At 37.7% G+C, this 18426-nt stretch overlaps 1 protein-coding gene across 5 annotated transcripts in view; it reads right to left on the bottom strand.

The window, feature by feature from the left end:
- The window catches only part of LOC114480521 (phosphatidylinositol-binding clathrin assembly protein), an 81075-nt gene that overhangs the window by 23338 nt on the left and 39311 nt on the right, over nucleotides 1-18426 (bottom strand). For 4 of the 5 annotated variants that reach the window (XM_028474741.1, XM_028474738.1, XM_028474739.1 and 1 more), the window contains exons 3-10: nucleotides 16658-16733; nucleotides 16424-16526; nucleotides 16005-16098; nucleotides 13895-14006; nucleotides 13490-13596; nucleotides 8760-8801; nucleotides 5091-5176; nucleotides 2733-2856 (exon numbers count right to left, since the gene is read on the bottom strand). In XM_028474741.1, the coding sequence (XP_028330542.1) occupies nucleotides 2733-2856; nucleotides 5091-5176; nucleotides 8760-8801; nucleotides 13490-13596; nucleotides 13895-14006; nucleotides 16005-16098; nucleotides 16424-16526; nucleotides 16658-16733 (744 nt within the window). The remainder of the gene's footprint in view (nucleotides 1-2732; nucleotides 2857-5090; nucleotides 5177-8759; nucleotides 8802-13489; nucleotides 13597-13894; nucleotides 14007-16004; nucleotides 16099-16423; nucleotides 16527-16657; nucleotides 16734-18426) is intronic. The other variant, XM_028474740.1, reaches the window with a different exon arrangement.

An 18426-nucleotide genomic window follows, 5' to 3' on the forward strand; every position in this document is an offset into this window, starting at 1 on the left:
CATCTGAGATTCTGCCGACGTTCAGCACACAAATGACCCAAAGTCCACAACCTCACCATAAATGATTCAGATTCATCGGTTTAATCACTGGAACTCAAACAATCTAGTTAAAGAACTCAGCTAGCAGAACTGTGAAGGACTCAAATAATCTTTGATACTACTGGTAATCTTATATGACTCAAACGACTCAAAGTCTATTTAGTGAGCGACTCAAATTGATTCGGATCCTTTAGAAAAATGTGATTTGGGTCATTCTATGTCATTTCAACACATTTTCAGGGCATCCCACACACTTAAGTCTCAAAAATCAATTAAATTGGTATACTGTAAAGTTTTCATTTGATCTGAAAAATATATTTTGAGATATGGCCAATTTAGTGAGGTGGGTATGTGTCAATTTTCATGCGTTCTTGATTTTCTTTCAATTTCATCTTCCAATATCTCAGGAACTACATCACATAGGAAACTGAAATGTGGTAAAGTAATACAGCTCCACCTACTTTCTCAGAATATCTGCTATACATCTTATCTGGTCGACATGCCAGCTCCTCAAAATTGGGAAAACATTTGTCAGGGTTTGGGTCTGGAACATGTTTGGTCCTTCAGTAAACAACTTAACATATGACTCAGCTCTAGAGCTATGAACATAGATTGTTCACATCACTAATGATTAGTCACATATATGCATTGGTTCTTGGGTGACGCTCTGGAAAATCCAAAAAAATACTTTTTTTTTACTATTTATATTGGCCTATACCTACATGAGAGAATGTAAGAAAAAATCTGATCTCTGTTTTAATTTATAGCATACATTTTACTCTTTCTTGGGATATAAAATAATTTCTCTTTATGTGACTTTGGGGTTATTTCACCACTGGCGAATATTGAAAATCCTTTACATGAGGCTAATGTAGGTTGCCTCTGTGCCTTGTAAGCAGTTTTTGTTTATTAGTTTTTTTATTTTTGTGACCAAAGTATGTGGAGCATTTGTGAAATGACATTGAATGACTGTCATTGTCAAGCTTTGGACAATTTAGGCAGAAAACGTAACATAAGCATGTTCGTTCTTATTCCCTTTCTTCCAGATCTCTCTGTTTCACAGCTTATTTCTCACGTTTACGCTCCATCTGCCGACATTTCCCACAGGATCTCGTTATTTGCTGCAGCGCTGACCTGATTTCTCCACGGGGATGAATAGAATTGTGCCTTATCATGTGGGAACCCGTTTATATTTCTTTAAATCCCTCCTCGGATCTGACGCCGTTTGCTAGACAAGCGAGGCAATTTCCAGTGCAACAATAGGGCAGATTATTATCGCGGATGGCTGCGGCGGGAATAAAATATAAAAAAAGAAACAAACACAGGCTCTCGCAGAGCCTTTGATCAGTTTATTTACACGTGGCCACCACTGTGATTCAGCTCAATAACCACCGTTATATGAAGACTCAAAGGTTCACTTAGGGGGAAAACAAATCCCAGTATACTAATCAACAAACACAAAAAGGTTTTGATCCATGGTTTTTATCCAATGGCAGACCTTTGAGCTCATCACATGACATAAAAAAATAACAAGAAAAAGAAGAAAAAAATAATAAAAAGTAATTTCTTGAAATAAATGGAGAAAAATGAAAACTAAATTGAAAAGATATTCTAAAACAAAATCTGATTTTTATGGATAAATATGAAATTTTATTTGCTTGTCTTCATTTAAATGATTACATCTATAACAAAGTCTAGAAATGCTGATTGTGTTTTCTCTATTCTGGAAATGCAAAAAAAAAACAAAAAAAAAACAATAACTTTCAAGTTTTCTCTGAATAATTTCAATATTTAAACAGACATGAATAAACCACGATTCATAGAATAAAAGTTTCTTGATGTCAGAGTAGTTTTCTTTCACCCTCTCACCCTTAACGCCTTTAAAGGTTTTTTGGTCTTGGAGCAGATTAATGAGCCGACTCTTCTACAGAGACGACCCGAGTTCTTTTTTTATTTCCACACGGGAGTCGAGAACCAACAACTGCTGCTAGTTTGTGGAAAAACCCCAGCTGGACAGAACCTGAGTGTGTAAGAGTTCAAGTGTGTGCGTGTGTGTGTCCAGTCCATTTGTGCACTCTCACTCTCATTACTTTCTCACTTTGTCGCGTACTCTCTCTCCTTTACTTGCGCATTTTATCGCGTAATTTCACTCCTTTATTTGCTCACTTTATCGCGTACTTTCACTCCTTTCACTCTGTCACAAACTATCACTCCGTTATTTGGTCACTCCATTGCGCACTCACATTATTTTCTCACTCTGTCTTCTACTGTTACTCCGTCATTTTCTAACTCTGTCGCACGCACTCACTCCTTTATTTGCGCACTGTCGCATACTCCCATTTCGCTATTTTCTTACTCTGTTGCGTACTCTCTCTCCTTTATTTGCGTACTTTGCTGCGTACTCTCACTCTGTTATTTGCTCACTCTGTCGCACACTTACTCCATCATGTTGACTCTTTATTACACTTTCTCTCTCTCTCTCCGTTGCACACTCACTCCATTACACTCTCACACCATCATGTCTCTCCACTACATTTGCTCACTCCGTTACAGGTGCTCTCGCGTTGCACTTTAAACTTTTACTTTATTTTCTGTTTTTAAATGTGCGTTTTTCCTGTAAAATGTTACTTTTTCCTCCTGAATATCAGTATAATAAAACCCAATCTTCCATTTCCTGTAGTGTGGAAGGTTACCTTGAGAGCCTGCAGTCGGGCCTGCTCCTCCTCCAGGGCCTGCTGCTTCTCCTTCTCGTCCATGCGGCTGAAGGACATGCCGGTGGAGGACAGAGAGGAGACGGCACTGGACAGCGTGGACGCTCTACAAAGAGAACATTGATTCAGGGCCAGGTTCTCAGATCTACTGTTAAAACTGCTGAAAAAGGCTTGTTTTGATGTTCGTTTAAAGTGTTTGATGACAAGCTGACGCAACCGGCGAGCAAGTCTACACTGTAAAAAAACACGACACGCGGGATCATCACTGTAAAGGTGAGGGAACAGTTTGCATGCTAGTATTAACGTAGAGAAATAATTGAATGAAGAAGGTAGAAATTAACCCAATTCAATACAATTACATGATAGCTAAAATATTTAACTTAAACTTGTCAGTTAAAAGCTGAATAACTAAGATAATATTTAAATAACTTATAACGATGATAAATAATGACAACTATAATAATAATAAATTAAAATATAACGATAAAAATATTTCATTTGAATGTTCTTGTGTTTTTATCTCTATTTTTATCAAAATTGTAATATAATCCACATGTAGATTTTTATGCAGTATGAAAATAGAAGTGAAAGCATCAATATTGTGGTTAAAACTTGGTTAAAAATTACACCTTAGCTCACATGTGTGAAACTCAAGGCCAGGGGGCCAAACCTGTCCCTTTAGAGCATCAAATTTGACCCGCTCGAGAAAGTAAAAATAATAGAAAAAAAAAACATGAAATGTTTTGTAAATTACCAACTAATTGAGTTGTAGATTTCTCAGCCCCTCAATAATAACAAAAACTCAATAAAAATGGTTAAATCCACAAAATTTGCACAGCTCAGTTTTCCAGTTCTTATATCACACGATGACAGTCTTTTTTTAATCTCAAATTGTTGAAAGAACACTACTAAATTTTTCCAAAATATTGCAAATTTTCCTGAAATGATTCCACGGAATTTCCACAGATTCCCAAAATCAGAGAAATTTAAAGTGAAGATCCGGCAGGGAAGGATATACTAACATACTTTATCATGTATATGTAATTAAGGCTGTCACTTAATGCGTTAATTGTGACTGATTAATTGCAGGAAAAATTAACGGGCTAAAAAAAATTAATCACGTTAATTGCTTGGTTTTTTTGCACCCCAAACAGCACGGAACCTTCTCATTGCACGTGTTTCCGGTATACGCATAATACTGATGCACCGGCTACAACAGTAGAACCTGTCTTTATGGGCATTCATTTTTAGTTAAATAAAAAAAACACACCGGATGGAAAACTAAAGCCCAGTTGTGTGCAAATTGTGCAAGACAGAGTTTGTGGATCAGCGGAGCTCTCCCACCTCAATGCCAACTATGTAGCAGCTAGCACCTCAATGCTAACTATGTAGTAGCCAGCACCTCAATGCCAACAATGTAGCAGCTAGCAAGGCCAGGGGTCCTACGGACATTACACTAAACCAATGGGTTCGTTTTATTTATGCAGTGGCTATCCGTACGGTTGCCGTATGATATCGACATTCTATCCGTACGCAGCGCCCCTATTTGGCCAGTTTAAATCATGTGATAGGTCAGTCATTGACCTGTTTAGGTCGCGTGACTAAAACTAAGCCTTACCCTAAACCTAACCCTAAAAATTGTTGCTATATTGGGTTATAACCCAATCCTAACCCTAAAACGCTACGTACTTGTACTTCAGTAACCGTACCAATAGCACCAAGGGTTGTCTGTACGGCAACCGTACAAATAAACACTTTATTATATATTATCTGAAGGAGAGTTTGGTGTTCAAAAATTGTATTGATCGTAAAAGTGTTCCTACAGTTTATGATGTGCAAACTTATAGCACTTCATGTTTTATTTCATTTGTATTTTCTATTATTTGTAGATTGACTAAAGTACATATTAATATTCCCCTGATGGCCTAAACTAAAGGTATCAGCAGTCCTTGTGACTAGTCTCACATACAGTGAAATGGAAATGGTTTGAGTCTGTTAAAAACAAACAATTACTTTATAAAGCCACTTTGCTGTACATAAATCGATCTGACACAATGTCATTTAAATGAAAATACCTCAAGTTGATGCTGTTTCTTAGCAATTTTTACTTGAGATTAAAAAAACAGATGAATTAATCACAGAGCATAATTACTTATTCGCACAATATTTGACTCTATTGACAGCACTATATATAATGTATATGTGGAAGTGCAAACCATCCAAAAATCTATGGCCCACTTAGGGTCATACTGGTCCTGAACCTAAATGAGCTGCATTAGTTAATCAAAAAATGTTTTTTTTTTTAAAAGATTTTATTTTTTTTTTCCCAGTGTGGTCTACCTGGTGTCCGCGTTAAGCTCCTTGATCTTTTTGCCTTCCAGGGAGGCCAGATGCTGCTCCAAAGCCTCCAGGAGGCTGCTGGGAGCCTGGAGGGACAAAACACAAGCTATGAAGATGAGTCAGTGAAAGCCTGAAAAAAAAAAACACACACACACACACACACACACACACACACACACACACACACACACACACACACACACACACACACACACACACACACACACACACACACACACACACACACACACACACACACGCACGCACACACACACACACACACACACACACACACACACACACACACACACACACACACACACACACACACACACACACACAGTTAGTTAGTGTCACAGGAAGGGAACGAGTGCATCAGGCTTCAGGATCAGCCATGAAAACATGCAGCAAACACTGTTAGAGGAAGAAAAGAGGAAGAGGAAGAGGAACAGAAACGTCCCATCATCACACAAGGAAAGTTACACACTGTACACAACGGAGTGGTAAATTACAGCAGATGATCCGCCCCTCAAAGTTATTTATTTAGTTGTAAATATTTCAAATATAATATCCAATAATGTTGAGAAACAAAATCACGAAAATAATAAAATAAGTCAAGTTTTACTCATTAGAAAAAATAAAATAAAAAAACAAATTACATAATTTTAAAATAGACAAATTTGTAAATATTCTCAGTGTAGAAATTCACATAAAAATTGATTTATTTAAAAAAAGAAAAAGAAATGAGATAAAATCATTTTAAAAATACATATTTTGAAAATAAATCTTAATTTGTAAATATTCTCAGTGTAGAAATTCCCATAAAAATAAAAAAATTATATTATTAATTATATTGGTATTTTTATTATTTTACAATAAAATATATTTATTCTCTTTTTACTAGAACTTCAAGTTCAGCACATAAATAGGATAAAACTCACAGAAACATAAAAGTCTATTTAAACTTCATAGATTATCTTTTTTAGAACCGTCGACCAATATGAAACAATATCAGCAATTTCCCAAAATTTTTAATTGTCATATCTTTGGTTCTTTATATGCAAGGTTTTTTTTTCTTTTTTTTTCACAAATTTAAAATATGTACATTTAACATTTTTAGATATATATATGTATATATATATATATATATTTTAACAGAAAGGGGAAAAACAACAATGATTAATTTTGTTGATCCAAAATCAAAAAGTTAATTGTTTATTTTGTTTTTACTTGAAAATGTTTGACTTTTTCTTTCAAATCTTCCAAACTAAATAAGTTTTTATTTTGCTCTGGTTTGCAGTTACAGTCTTGTAACATCCTGCACGCGCACATGCACACACGGTCCTCATAATAACACACAAAAAGGTCCTCACAACAAAACACACACACACACACGGTCCTCATCCAAACGCACACAAAGTCCTCGAAACACACACACACGGTCCACAAACACACACCTCATACCATCACACAAAAAAGGTCCTCATAACACACACAAACACACACACACACTCTCTAACAGGTGGAGGTAGGTTTTTCGAAAGTTTTCACATAGAATAACGACAGGCGAGGACTCAATTACTTTTTTTGTTATTATTAGGGATCACACGGTAACGTTGAGGTCGTTTCACCGTTAAAGCACGTCTGCCATGCAGTGCATGTAGAAGCGATGATGTCGTGCACGTCAATGTGACACAAACAAACCGTCTGAGGAGGAATTTCAATGAGCCGCTGTGAGGCCTGAGCCTCCTTCTCTCATGCAGATGACGGAAAAGCAGCTGAAGCCTCATTTTATATTCATGAGGTTTCGTGGCCTTTTGCTTTTGGGACGCGAGTGTGTGTGTGTGTGTGTGTGTGTGAGCCACCTGAGGCCAACACACACACCCCATCACTGAGAGGGGAGGCATGCTTAGGTTTAGCTGCAGACACGATGCAATGCGTTCATGCAGACTCATACAGAGTAAAATCACCTACAATGTAAGATCCTTTAGTTTTCTGCCACAAAAAGAGGAGGAAAAAAAGTATTTTTATCGTCTGGAGTCAGTAAATCCACACGGTCCAATAACTGACCAACCAAACCAAAGAAAAACTAAGGCCAACGTTGGAAAATCTCACAATTACTTGACGTTTCTTCTTTACGCGATGCCTAAAATTGCACCAGGTGTTCAAGACTTCATTATTATGTTAATAAGTACGGAGCAAATAATATTTGGGACCAAAGCTGGGAAAGGTTACCCAAGCTGGCATTTCCATTGAGAATAGAGTTTGAATTTTTACTCATTTAATTAATGTCAGAGTTTTAAACGACACAGATGTAAAAAAAAACAAAATTGTGCTCCATGACGATAATAAAGCTGTTTGATCGCCGATAATGAAAATGAGAAACTTTGGAGAACTATCGCGACACAAAAGACTCCAAGAGATTGGAGCTCGACTAGAGTGGCAAAAGGGCAGGAAATTTCCGCGGAAACTTAAACTCTGGGATTTTGTGATATTCTAAAATATAACATTTTCATGGGGATTTTAATATTGGAATTAAAATAACTGATGCTGATATTTTAATTTATATATATATAAGTTTATACATGAGATGTTTAGGTGAAAATAACAAGTACTATTTAGTTGAGCTACTTTTTACTTGTACTTGAGTAATTTATGTATGACTTACTTGTATTTCTACTTGAGTTGTACATATCAGTACTTTGAAAACCTCTGATATTTTCCATCCCTGTTAATTTTGAAAATTTCTCCATTAATTCCCGTCGCAAGTGTATGAAGATTCACAGAATTTTTCAACCCTAGTGGAGAAGTTGTCTTTTTTTAATTGTATTATTTAGAATGGATGCTAACAATTATGGATATGGAACACTTATTTAAAATTACTCTCAATTTCTGGTTAAATCCAATAAATAATTCTCATAAAAACTTTAGATTTTTGAATATTCACAAATTTCCTTAAATTCTCGTTGAAATTTGCTGGAAATCTTCCTCCACTTTGCAACCCAAAGCATGACACAAACTCAAGGGTTTTCATGCGTAAAAACATGTGCTAACATATTAGCATGTGTTGCAGTTGATTTGCAAACAGATCAATTAAACACACAAAATGTGATTTAGCAAGGCTGGAGGTAACCGTGGTGACCGTCACAGTTTTACTCACAGATGGCTGCAGTTATTGTTGTCATTGTCTGATTTAATGAATCAAGTCTTTTCTTTTGAGCTACTGTACTTTCTCTTTTGTTCTACTTCTTTTTTCACGCCATCTTTTCCTGACTTCATCTGCTGTTCTTCTTCTTCTTCTACGTCTTTAAACTTCGACTTTTACCCAAAAACATGACATAAGTTTCACGTTAAGTGCTTTTGTGTGTGAAGTTGAAGCGTTTAGTTCCTTCCAGTGTCAGAGTTAGTGTAAGCCAGGCCATCAAAGCAAACCTTGATCTCAAAAACGAGCGTTTAGAAGGTAAAAGGCAAGGCAAAAGCAATCAAACAGGAGAGAGGGATTCACACAGGTTAGATGAGAGGCTAAGATCTACCACGTGTGTGAAGGTTGGATGAGTGGGAGGAGGAACACAGGTATAGAGATGGGTGGAGGATAAAGACGTGACGTAGTGAGGGATGGAGAGTAGAAGAAGAAGAAAAGGAGAGAAGGGAGGTGAGATGTACACTGACCTGTGAGAGATCTGGGATGTCACCCTGATCTATTCCAACGTGCTGTCGTCAAAAAGCAAAACAAAAAAGGAAACCATAGGGTAGGCAGGTAGATGGGATACCATGGAGAGAGACGGGGAGAGGGTTCATGGGAAAAGAAACAAGGGATCGTTACTTCATGCAGCGTCAACGTAAACAAACGACAACAACATAAATAAATAAACAAACAGGAAAATGTGTAGACAAGAGGATCGGTCGACCGATCCCAGCCGAGGACACACAGTGAGAAACATGAGTGATGGTGCGATGACGATGATGAACATCGATAACGTCCAAAGAAAAGACGTCAAACTGGGACCAGAAACACGTGACATGTGACGTGGCCACAAAATGGAAGTCGCACCGTGTGTTTAGAAGCACAGTTATTATTAAGTGGAATAAAGACCCAAACACGTTTGACTCCGCCTCCATAGGTGGCCATGTTTCCTTTACAAAACAAGCGTTTCCTTTTGACCTAAAGAGGAAGATAAATCTAACCCGTCCTTGTGCTTTCAGATGTATCTGTAAACTCAGAAAACACAACGTTCTTGTTCTCACACCACGCTTTATTCCTCCGCCATTATCCTCCCTCACACACACACACACACACACACACACGCATACTGACACGAGGAGGAAGTCTCTCTATCAGGTCTCACAGATTCTCGCGAGAACACATTTTAACACCGGAAGTTAACTTTCTTAAAAGAAAAAGAAAAAGAAAAGAAAATATTTTGACTGATGAAACATGCAGTCATCATGAATTGATGATTGATTTTCTTTGATTGTCAAATCAGAGGAGAAATCTTTCCTGTTTTTCCTTTGAGGGCGATTAAGCCCCTCCCTGTGTACCTCCGTCCGAAAGTTTACCCAGTGAAGCGTCACTGAAGACAACTAAACTCAAATCCTCACTGTTGCCCAAATGTTGAAACTTAAGTGTAACCTTCTCTGACTTAAGTTTACAGATCACTTTGTTTACGTCATGTATGGATTGAACAGTGGCATTTTTAATGTCGGATGCCAGACTACACGTGTCAAACATAACATATGTTGTTCGTTTAACAACCCACAAAATCCAAAAATATACTTTGGACCGGAGTTGTTCTCTCTCTGAACAGCTCGTGCCGTCTGTAAACGAATTGGTTGCAGGTTGTCAATGTAAGTACTGTATGATGGTGCACCTATACTGTACCACCCACAGTAGCAATGTCCATCCCCACATATGAAAAACTCACGTTCTTCACAATCAACATGAAAAACAAACTTAACCACAGGAATAACATTAGTTACAAAGCACTCTGACGTTGCCCAGAGAAAGTCATCAACATGGCCTGTTAATACTCTTGCGATTTTTCATTCTGCCAGTAAAATACTGCAGGATCCACTTGTGACATTGTTCCACCGGTGTTCAGCATGAGTTCCATAACTTTGTTTTACCAGTAGAGAGAAGCGTCTGCAAGTCCATACACACATTTGTTCAGTTTCCACAGAACATTGTCCACGCCCACCTCTGATGGGGGACCAATTCCCTGCAAAAAGGAAGCTTTAATGTCCATGGAATGAACGTTCCATTTTCTTTGACAGATTATGGCCAACAACAGCCTGACTCTGTGACTATGATGCACATGTGGGACAATCCTTTTGTAACTCATGAATATTTACTTCGTCAAAACCTCTCGCCACCAGGTGGGCTTTGGGAACGGTACCATTAAAAGTTTCTTTCAGTGTTCAAACCCATCTAGTGGAGGCACGTTTTTTACCCTTGTCCGTGACCTCTTCATAAACATCATTATTTCTGCAGTTTTATATCTCTTGCTGTTTCACATCGTCAAACGAGACGTCTTTGGTAATGAGTACATCAGCATCTGTTTCATCACATCCAATGTGGAGGTTTTCAAACTGAAGCGTGTGAAGTGGTCGATGATGTGTAGGTACCATACGCCAGGTTCCAGCTCATGCAGAGCCATAGCCACCATCTCATTGCACTCTGAGGATAAAGGTGGACCAATGGCAGGCTTGGGCTTGGCCCTGCTGTACCTTTTGCATATCTCACAGTCATGAATATTTTCCTGCCAAATTACTGGGCAGTCCTGTCTGCAGAGGCGTGTCCAAACTGTTTGTGTAGCTTCGGGAGAACCTTGTGTTTTTTCTTTTTTTGACATGCAACAACGAGGACTTCACTCTCATTGCAGCTCACTTTAGCATTTCTGTCTCTAATGTCCACACAGTCGTGTCCTCAACTAGTGAACTCAAAGCATTTGCTGCTTAAACATGACAACTGTCATTCTCCATATCTAAAAGAGTTCCTGCTCTCTTTAGAGACATTTTGCTTGACAGCAAAGGGATATCAGCAGGAACACCTTCTGTTTCAACGTGACATCTTGTTTGCCCTATTTTGGCAGGAATCTTCACTTTTGATTTCACCACATGGCCGTCTCTAAATCTGAAAGGTCTGCAGCTTGGGAATTCTGTTTGCAGCAGTTTATCGATTTGACTCGGCTGCAGATCTTTTATGTAGCGCTCCAGCCACTTCTCACCACACAGTCCGTGTGCATGCTGTGTCAATGATAGCTGACCCCAATGAGTCCTTCACAATTGTTTCAGTAAACAGTGCAATGTTGCATTCTTCTACATTTTCGTCTTCTGTTAACTTAACTTCACTCTTTGGATGGGGACAGTCTTTAGCCCAATAGTACGTACTCTGGCAAATGGCCCATTTAGTTTGCTTACCATATTAGTCGAGTGGATTTCTACCTAGTTGTGGCTGTCTCTGTCTGCTCTGAGGTAGGCTGTTCCATTTTAATTTGTCCAGCATCTTGAGTCTCCAGTGATTCTTCCTCCAAAAATCCTCTTCAAAGCCGACTTCATGGAAACAAAAGTCATATCTGTGCACGCTGTGAGAGCTAACTGCCTATTCTTCTCCTCTACACACGCCGTATCCAGGAGTTTAAACGCAGTGGTTCTCAACCTTTTCAGCCCAAGACCCTCAAAATAAAGGTTCCAGAGACCAGGGACCCCCACTGTACCTGAAGGTGGTTGAACACAGACAGGAACATTGAAGAACAGTCATGTGGAGACAGGGCCATCTATAAGGGGGAATAAAGGGGAGAGCTTTTTGGGGTCCATCCATAAAGTCAGTAAAATGATGGTCCATTGAATCTGTGATAACCACATTTATTTATTTATCTGAGTAATATCAACTGTTATCCTGGAAGTTTAGTATTATTTGCACCATTGTATATAGTCATCTTAAAGATGTAAATCCTTGTTTTAATCAGAAATAAAATGGGTTAAAAATGACCAAAACCACAGAAAATGGTAAAAAGTTGCAAATTAGAGTGGGCAAAAATGGACAGAAAAAGTGGTAAAAATGGTTCAAAGTGTCAATATTGTTAAAAATTGTTTGAACTGGCAAATAATAGGCATGACAAATCATGAATGTGGTAAAACTGGCAAAAAATAAGCATGAAATATCGTGAAAAGAGGTTAAAAGTGACAATAATGGGTCAACATTAGGTGGAGAAGTGATGAAAAGGATTTATAAGTACCAAACATGTCTTGAAAGTGGAAAAAATGTGAAGAAAAAGCATTGAAATTTGACGGAGAAGTGGCAGAAATGGGAGTAATGTAGCAAAAATTTATTAAAAGGAGCAAAAACATGACAAGAAAAAGTTATGAAAATAGGTTTAAATGTGGCAAGTTTGGTGTAATTGCAGAAAAAGGGTAAAAAAAAATAAGCAAAAATGGGCTCAAATTGTTGAAAAAAATAATCTTAGTTTCTTGAAGGTATCTGGCGTCCCCTTCCCAGTGTCTCACGACCCCAAATTGGTTCCTGAACCCAAGGTTGAGAACCCCTGCTCTACTGAAGGAATGGGCACAGAAACACTCCATATACTGTATATATAGCATAATTCTGTGCAGGAAATGTAGTAAAAAAAACATGTTCCTTTTACCCGTTTACTCGTATCGTTCTACAGATTCCCCTCCAAGCCACAAGGTGGCAGAACAGCATCTGTAACCATAAATCTACAAACCATAAATAAACAAGCAAACAGTGAAAGCTGTGGTGTAGCTATGGTGGTTGCTGGGCTTAAAAAAGCAACCAACTGTGCCTCACATAAACACGTTCACTGTTAAGTGCCTAATGATAGAAAATAAAGTGCTAAAAGGAATCACTGTTACCATGGAAACAAAGGAGGAATAGCACAATGTTGACAGTCTGGCTCCTGTGTGATTAATGAATCTGCTGTCAGTAAAAACAAACAGGTACTGTGTATATGTGTATGTATGTATATATATATATATATATATATATATATATATATATATATATATATATATATATATATATATATATATTCCAATAAGTGCACAACTATTGACTTAAAATAGTAGGTTTTTATATTCAGTCGTGGGTCATTAATTATAATACGAGTCATTGATGCCTGGCCCAAAGGTGGGCATGTCGGGACAGGGTCGCACACAGGCATCTCGTGCAGTTCCAGATGATTCTCTTAACAAAGCATCATGAGGTCAGACTCGTCGTAGATCAGGTAGCTCGTGTTTATTCTACTTATAGCCCTAGAGCGACTAATTATCAACAAGAAAAGGACCATCTAAAAGCGGTGCGGCTGGGGAACAGAGGAAGAAACGTACATAGAAAAAAACAACCTCATGTGTAACTACCTGCGATTAGGAGTGCGTTTGTTTACCTCTGCCACTTTGAGAAACTCCGACAGCTTTGTCATCCTGTAAAGAAACTTCTTATAGATGTCCAGGGCATCTTTACACTGGTTCTTCTTCATGTCAAAGTATTTTTCTGCAGAAATAGAAGAGAGGAGTGACGCTGTGCCCTTTGTGCACATTTGTGTTACCAGTAGCGCTACAAAGCATTGCCTGGCGTAGTAAATATCAGCTTCTTGAAGCTGACAATGCAACCCATTAATTGGCATTGTATTCTCGAATTCCTCAGATTGCCAAACATGCCCCACCCCCAAACTGATGCCATAATCAAACATTGAACATCATATTCAGATAGATTTTAGCAATTTCCCGATAATTAGATTTTAAAAAATCCAAAGAAAAGCGTTACAAAAGGAGCCTCAGGAGGGACTTACCCAACAAGTTGATGACCCCTTCATTGTAGGCGGCAAAGAGCCGGATGGAGTCTTTGAAGAGCAGCATGAAGGCCGAGTTGATCACACCATTGGAGAGCTCATTAGGGTTGGCCTTTGGAGAGAGAAAATAAAACAAAGCTAACTAGGCAAGACCTGTTTTCACAAGGCAAATACTTATCTGGCAATTGGAAAAAATGTATCTGGATTTGTTGACAAGTTTGTTCTTTTTACAAATTAAATTGAAAGTAATACTGCAGGAAAAACAGAAGACCGACCTTGACCTTAAATATGACCTTGAGCTAAGGTCACACATTGAAAGAAAATGTTGTTCAATGGTACCAGTCTGAGCACAGGGGACTACAGATGAAAAATAGCCTCCTGGCTAATTCTGGCTTTTTTTTAACCACGTTTGTTCATGGGTTATATGAAATTGCACTGTCCCCTTTCAAATAAACCAATACAATACAATACAACACTGTATCTCAATTTGTGACCAAAGTATAGGGAAAAAGTATTTTCTTTGTGACGTCATGAAATTTGACCCCTACCAATCTTTTTATTGGTAGGTCGTACAGCTTTGGTCCAATGAAATAAAACACTACACTTGAGATGAGCTTTTCATAAATGTAAGCATTGAACTTGTACAATAAATATTCATAAAGATATGGAACATTTTGGTTTTTGACACTTGACGCAACCTTGACCTTGACATTTTGGCTCCAAAAAAGGTCGACTGCACATTCTTGACATTTCCCCTATGAAATGACATACGTGTTATTAGTGCTGCATTAATAACCTGGGAGGAATTCCAGGACAAAGGAGTTCCCAAATACAATAATGACAATAATGACCAAAAACTATTATGACTATTATATGATAACTGATCTAAGCCTTTGGGAATAAAATGAGCTGAGATTTTTAATTGTTTTCAATACCCAAATCCCTTTTGGGGAAATACTGCCACCTGCTGGTGAAAATGGGTACACAGTTTCTGTTTTGTTGTTTCGACATCTCGATTCAGCCAATCAGTGCAGTCCCTTTAGATCATGTGACAGCTGGATAACGGAGCGGCTTCAGTTACTTTAAACCCAAATTTTTAAATGGATATATTCAACGAAACGTAAGAGAGCTTTTAGCACATTTAGATGGTTGTTTTCTGATAAATGAAGTTAACTGAGATGACAGTCAATAAAAAAAATGAAGGTGGGAGTTTTGGGTCAATGTCTGACGTGTTAGGATTTTCACCACATGATATTTGATAAAATGGGGGTTAGCATGAAAATTATGATGGAATTAAAAAATTTTAAATATTTTACAAGACTATAATATAACTAAAACAGGGCAGAAACAAATAAAAGTCATGGCTAGACAATTGCTCCACATGATATTGAGACAATTTTATTAACGGAATAAATTACAGAAGTAATTCAGAAAGTAACATTAAAAAAATAAATAAATAAATAAATAAACTAAAAAAAATCAAAGTGAGTGCATATATGCTGTTACTACATATTTCTTTTTTTTTATTTGTTTATTTGAGTGGTACAGTGTGTATTAATGTACAGTCAAAGTTGTAAATACACCAAATTTAGCTAAACACTATTTTCCATCCGTAATCCCATGGATTTGGTATCTTTTTATGTATTTAAACCTTTTTTTTTTTAACTAAAATATAGAAAAAAATATTTAGGTGTCAAAATGATTGACCCTTAACCGTGTTTGAGCAAAAACTAAATTTTATATATATATATATATATAACAATAAAATTTTCCATAAAGGTCCATTTTATTCCATCTTCTCTCCTCAGTCAAAGCCACTCAACATTGATTTGACTCATATCACCTTAAGCAAATGATGAAAAACTAATTTCTGAACATGTATAGAAACGCAATTATCTGCTTTTCGCAAAAAGAACTCTTTAATTTCCAACGAGCACAAACATTCATTTGTATAGCTTCAGGGTGCATTTTAATTAACATCCAAGAATGTCGGTTTTCCTCCCCTGAAGCGTTCGTTTTAGAGAATCCTTGAGATGTCGCCTGAACCATCATCCCTCAAAGTTCCTCTGGATCGAACAAACCAGACACACACACACACACACACACACACCTGGAAGTCCAGCAGAGCATCCAGCTGGTTCTGGATGATAGGCAGAGTCTTGATCAGCTTCTCCGTGCTCATGGTGCGCATCACGCCATCGATCCTGACCACCCGGAATCAAACCAATTAGTCGACAAATCAAAAGTCTTTTTAAACTTTCAGTCGATGAATTGGTAAATGTATTCAAATTCAAGACAAATACTCAAAGATGAGTTCCTCATTCTGAGTTTCTGTAAGGATAAAACTTCCTAATTAGCCTAAAAATAACCTGTATTTTAACATTTACTTTAAACTTAAGTGGATCTAAGTTGATATTTCCCCAGAGGAGCAGCAGACACTCCGACTGTGGAGCTAAAAGACAAGAGCTTCCGCCTGGGAAAGCGAGATAACCGTAAATCAATGACATTTTTCATCTGTTCTCATCTCACCCTCTCTTCATCTTGGTGAAATCCACGGCCACCAGCCTGTAGGACATGGCCTTCTCGTTCAGATAGCGACTGTACCGTCTGAGGAAGGTCGACATGTCATACCCTGAAAGGAGAAAAAGACGAGTGTGACGGAAAATTTTCTCCAGGACAAAATGAATCTAAATGAGCCTCCAGTTGAGTTCTCTCACCACAGAGACCAAGAACGAGGTTTAAAAAGTCTAGGAGATGCTTTACCTTGCAGAGCGCCTTTATCCAGAAAGTTGTTCAGGTTAAACAAGGTGTTTCTAGAAGCCAGGTACTGAATGAAACGCTGAGAAGACAAAGAAACCTCAGTTTTAGCCTTGAAGCAAAGGAAAGGCAGAAGTGTCAGAGAGATTAAAGAGCAGAAACACTTTCAGGATAACAAAGGACGACTCATTCAGGATTTGTTGAAGTTGTCAGAGAAAGTCAGAGGGTTTTCATAAAGAGTGACGCTTCTAAAGCAAAGGTTTTTACCCTGAATTCACATTTAGGATTTTTAAATGACGATGTTTACATGGGAGCTTAAATTCCTCTTTAACCTGAACTTGTAAAAACTTCATTCCTATTGCTGATTTAATTCCAAATTAAACTTAATTTCAAATTAGGTGGCTGGTTTATTCCATTTTTAATTCCGAATTAAATAATTCCTCTGTCTTGTAAACAGTTGACACTTAAAACCGCTTTAAGTTCATTCCAGTTGTTCTGCGCATGTTCGACTTGCGGAGATGACGCGCTGGGTGACGACATAATCTAACATGGTGGCCCGGAATAGAGCCAACACTATTTAATGAGCCTTAAAAGACACAAATATAATGAAAAAAGGGGATGGATGGAGGAATAAACATGCTGACTTTCACACGGTCACATGGACTTATCACACACATGGAGATACTAAAACCCGGAGACGGAGTAAATGCGTCCCCATACTGCTGCACAGTCTGTAATATCACCAAGTTGGTTGTTAGAGCTACTATCTTTTCCAGGGAGCAACTATTTATTCCTGGTTGTTTTGCGGAGTTTTACTGGGCTTTCCGTGGACCAAAGTGTGTTATGTTGCTTCAAAACTACAATCAAAATAAAGGTGAAAAAAACAGTTCTCGTGTGCTCTTCTGTGTTACAGCCGACAATAAAAGGTTTGTTGTGTGTTTTTCCCCAAAAGACGTGATCGACGTGATACGTCATGTTCTCCCCCATCCAATCAGAGCCTTCCCAAACCCCAGACCTAAAGCGGAATTAACTAAAGCGGAATTAACCAGTTTTCCATGTAAACCTCAATACGGGAATTACTATTACCGTACTATGTAAACATGAAGCACAACACTTTAATTCCGAATGATTTAATTCGGAATAACTCATTCTGAATTAAAAAACATTTAACCGTGGCCATTGAGTCATTATCAGATCCTGGTGGAATCAGAATCACAGCGGAGCCACAAAAACAAGATGATCTCATCAGAGGGCCACATTATCAACATTCATGTCAGCAGTAAGAATAATGACCAATATGAGCATTAATACAGGATAAAACAAAGGGTTTTTTGTGGTTTTGTGTGTTTTTAGAGTCATTTTGTGTGTGTTTGTGTATTTTTTTTTTTCAGTAATTTTTTGTGTTCTGTTTTGTTTGTTTTTAAAATTTTTGGAGTAATTTTGTGTATTTTTCATAATTTGTGTTTTTGTTGTCATTTTGTTTCTTTGTGTTTTGTTTGATTGTAGAGTAATTTTCACTGCTTTTCGTTATGTTGTGCATTTTTGTTGTCGTTTTGATCATTTTGTACATTTATTTTGGGGCCGCGGATAAAAAAAAAAAGTCTCTGTGCTGTCGCCTAAAGTCTGATCTAAGTGAAGGGACAGGTAAAGAACTGACTGACTACTCTGGATAGAGAAAAGATTCCTTAAGTTTTTTGGATGGGTCATAACCATTGACAGTTGTCAAAGGGGAGAGAAGGGTAGTTAGACTTGCTTTTGTCTAGATAGAACACAGG

The sequence above is a fragment of the Gouania willdenowi genome, chromosome 18, assembly GCF_900634775.1.
Source record: "Gouania willdenowi chromosome 18, fGouWil2.1, whole genome shotgun sequence".
NCBI classification, from domain to species: domain Eukaryota; kingdom Metazoa; phylum Chordata; class Actinopteri; order Blenniiformes; family Gobiesocidae; genus Gouania; species Gouania willdenowi.